The sequence below is a fragment of the Chlorocebus sabaeus genome, chromosome 20, assembly GCF_047675955.1.
Source record: "Chlorocebus sabaeus isolate Y175 chromosome 20, mChlSab1.0.hap1, whole genome shotgun sequence".
NCBI classification, from domain to species: Eukaryota; Metazoa; Chordata; class Mammalia; order Primates; family Cercopithecidae; genus Chlorocebus; species Chlorocebus sabaeus.
In genome coordinates, this window is record NC_132923.1 from 4,903,157 (window position 1) to 4,905,713 (window position 2,557).

The 2,557-nt window shown below is 41.1% G+C and overlaps 1 protein-coding gene across 1 annotated transcript; it reads left to right on the forward strand.

Annotated features, from left to right (window-relative positions):
• The first annotated feature begins 250 nt into the window (after positions 1–250).
• LOC103223789 (olfactory receptor 10K2) lies at positions 251–2,003 on the forward strand. Its single transcript, XM_037997550.2, has 2 exons — positions 251–1,011; positions 1,957–2,003. The coding sequence occupies exons 1-2, from the start codon at positions 309–311 to the stop codon at positions 2,001–2,003; spliced, it is 750 nt and encodes a 249-aa protein (XP_037853478.2). The 5' UTR covers positions 251–308.
• Positions 2,004–2,557: the final 554 nt, after the last annotated feature.

The window sequence follows — 2,557 nt, forward strand, 5'->3', positions numbered from 1 at the left end:
AGAGACCGAGAATCTCAGTAACAGCCTCATCATGGGAATAGAAGTGAAGGGTTGTTTGAATCTGAAAAATATCAAGAACTTTTCAGCTATGGTATTAGAATTACTATGGAGACTCAACGTTTGATGAATGTTTGCCTGATTTTAGCAACATCATGTCTTGGAAGAACAAGAGGGAGGAGAAAAGATGAGTTTAGAACTCAAAATCTGAGAACAAATGCTGATGATCAATTTTCTGTGAATCTACTAATTTTCAGGGATTTCTTTTGGTGCTGACTCCTCTTCTTTCCCGAATTGTCTCCTGATGATGTATGTCCATGGAGCGGGTCAATGAGACTGTGGTGAGAGAGTTCATCTTCCTCAGCTTCTCATCTGTGGCCAGGCTGCAGCAACTGCTTTTTGTTATCTTCCTGCTCCTCTACCTGTTCACTCTGGGCATCAATGCAATCATCATTTCCACCATCGTGCTGGACAGAGCCCTTCATATCCCCATGTACTTCTTCCTTGCCATCCTCTCCTGCTCTGAGATTTGCTACACCTTCGTCATTGTACCCAAGATGCTGGTTGACCTGCTGGCCCAGAGGAAGACCATTTCTTTCCTGGGCTGTGCCATCCAAATGTTTTCTTTCCTCTTCCTTGGCTGCTCTCACTCCTTCCTGCTGGCAGTCATGGGTTATGATCGTTATGTGGCCATCTGTAACCCACTGCGCTACTCAGTGCTCATGGGACATGGGATGTGTATGGGACTAGTGGCTGCTGCCTGTGCCTGTGGCTTCACTGTTGCGCAGATCATCACATCCTTGGTATTTCACCTGCCCTTTTATTCCTCCAATCAACTACATCACTTCTTCTGCGACATCTCTCCTGTCCTCAGGCTGGCATCTCACCATAACCACTTTAGTCAGATTGTCATCTTCATGCTGTGTACGTTGGTGCTGGCTATCCCCTTATTGTTGATCTTGGTGTCCTATGTTCACATCATCTCTGCCATACTTCAGTTTCCTTCCACATTGGGTAGGTACAAAGCTTATTCCACCTGTGTATCTCACCTCATTATTGTCACTGTCCACTATGGCTGTGCCTCCTTTATCTACTTAAGGCCTCAGTCCAACTACTCCTCAAGCCAGGATGCTCTAATATCAGTATCCTACACTATTATAACTCCATTGTTCAACCCAATGATTTATAGCTTGAGAAATAAAGAGTTCAAATCAGCTCTTTGTAGAATTGCGAGAAGAACAATTTCCCTGTCATAAAATTAATCTTGATTCTGGCCAGGTGCGGTTTCTCACGCCTATGATCCCAGCATTTTAGGAGGCTGAGGCAGGCGGATCTCCTGAGGTCAGGAGTTCAAGACCAGCCTGGCCAGCATAATGAAATCCTATCTCTACTAAAAATACACAAATTAACCAGATGTTGTGGTGGGCTCTTGTAATCTCAGCTACTCAGGAGGCTGAGGTAGGAGAATCGCTTGAACCCAGGAGGCAGAAGGTTGCAGTGAGATTGTGTCACTGCACTCCAGCCTGGGCAACAGAGTGAGACTCTGTCACAAAAAAAAAAAAATTGTGTGTGTGTGTGTGTGTGTTTGTGTGTGTGTATAGATATATGTATCTTGACTCTGCTCTTTCCAAACCATAAAGCACTAGTTATATAGGATACATAGGGAAAAATTCCTGGAACACAAATGATCAAGCAATTGATCATTACGTTCAGGAACAGAGATCATTTCCCTTCATCTCCAAATATAAAATTTAGAAAAACACAACTGCTTGCCACACTTACATGAATTACTGCCTATTGAAGTTTTTTTTTCAATTGAGTGAAAAATAACAGATGGCTATTATAGGAAAGCGTATGTATGTTCAGAATTTTAGGCTCTAGTAAATACTGTCACCCAATCTCAGCCAAGCTGAAAACTAACCCTGCAAAATGTGGCACAACCATAACTCTCTGTCTTAGGGACTCAGGAAGCTTCTACCTCTAGGATTTTTCTAGATGTTTTCTGAACCAAATAGATCACAATTGTTAAATGAGATACTTGTTAAGTGCCATTATAATGTTTGATGCATAAGATATATCCAAATAATGTTCAAGTTAGAAAATTATGAAAAGTTATCCATTTCCATGCTTCTAGTATATTAATGAAATATGATTATTTCTAATTTTGTATGCAGCGGCACACATCTAAATTTGGTCAACATGCCCTGAAGATATTCACAGGGGAATGGATTAATGACAAGACGTAAAACCATCCAGAATGACCAGGCAAAGCAAGCTAAAGCTTAAGTCAATTTCACTAAATATTCACCAAGTAGAAAGCTTTGCACGTGGAGCAATCAGTCTATTCTCCATGCAACTCAAAAGTTTGCAGGTACATTTGAGACCAGAACTTGAATTTGATGTTTTCATTCTTTGTCCTTTCTGCAGGAGTGATAGCAAAAAGGAAGTTTCACCATAGTGATGCTTTCTCACATTATAGTTCTTTTCAAGATCCACTTGTCAATAAAAGTCTCCTGATTGATTTATTTTGTTTCTAAGTTTTTCCTCTTCTTCCACCCGT

What these genes read in the sequence shown, in the direction of transcription:
- LOC103223789 (XM_037997550.2), top strand. Translation starts at nt 309, where the DNA reads ATGTCCATGGAGCGGGTCAATGAGACTGTGGTGAGAGAGTTCATCTTC. An exon ending in TCAGTTTCCTTCCACATTGG is followed by an intron (nt 1,012 to 1,956) that starts GTAGGTACAAAG and finishes TCTCTGTCTTAG; the next exon opens with GGACTCAGGAAGCTTCTACC.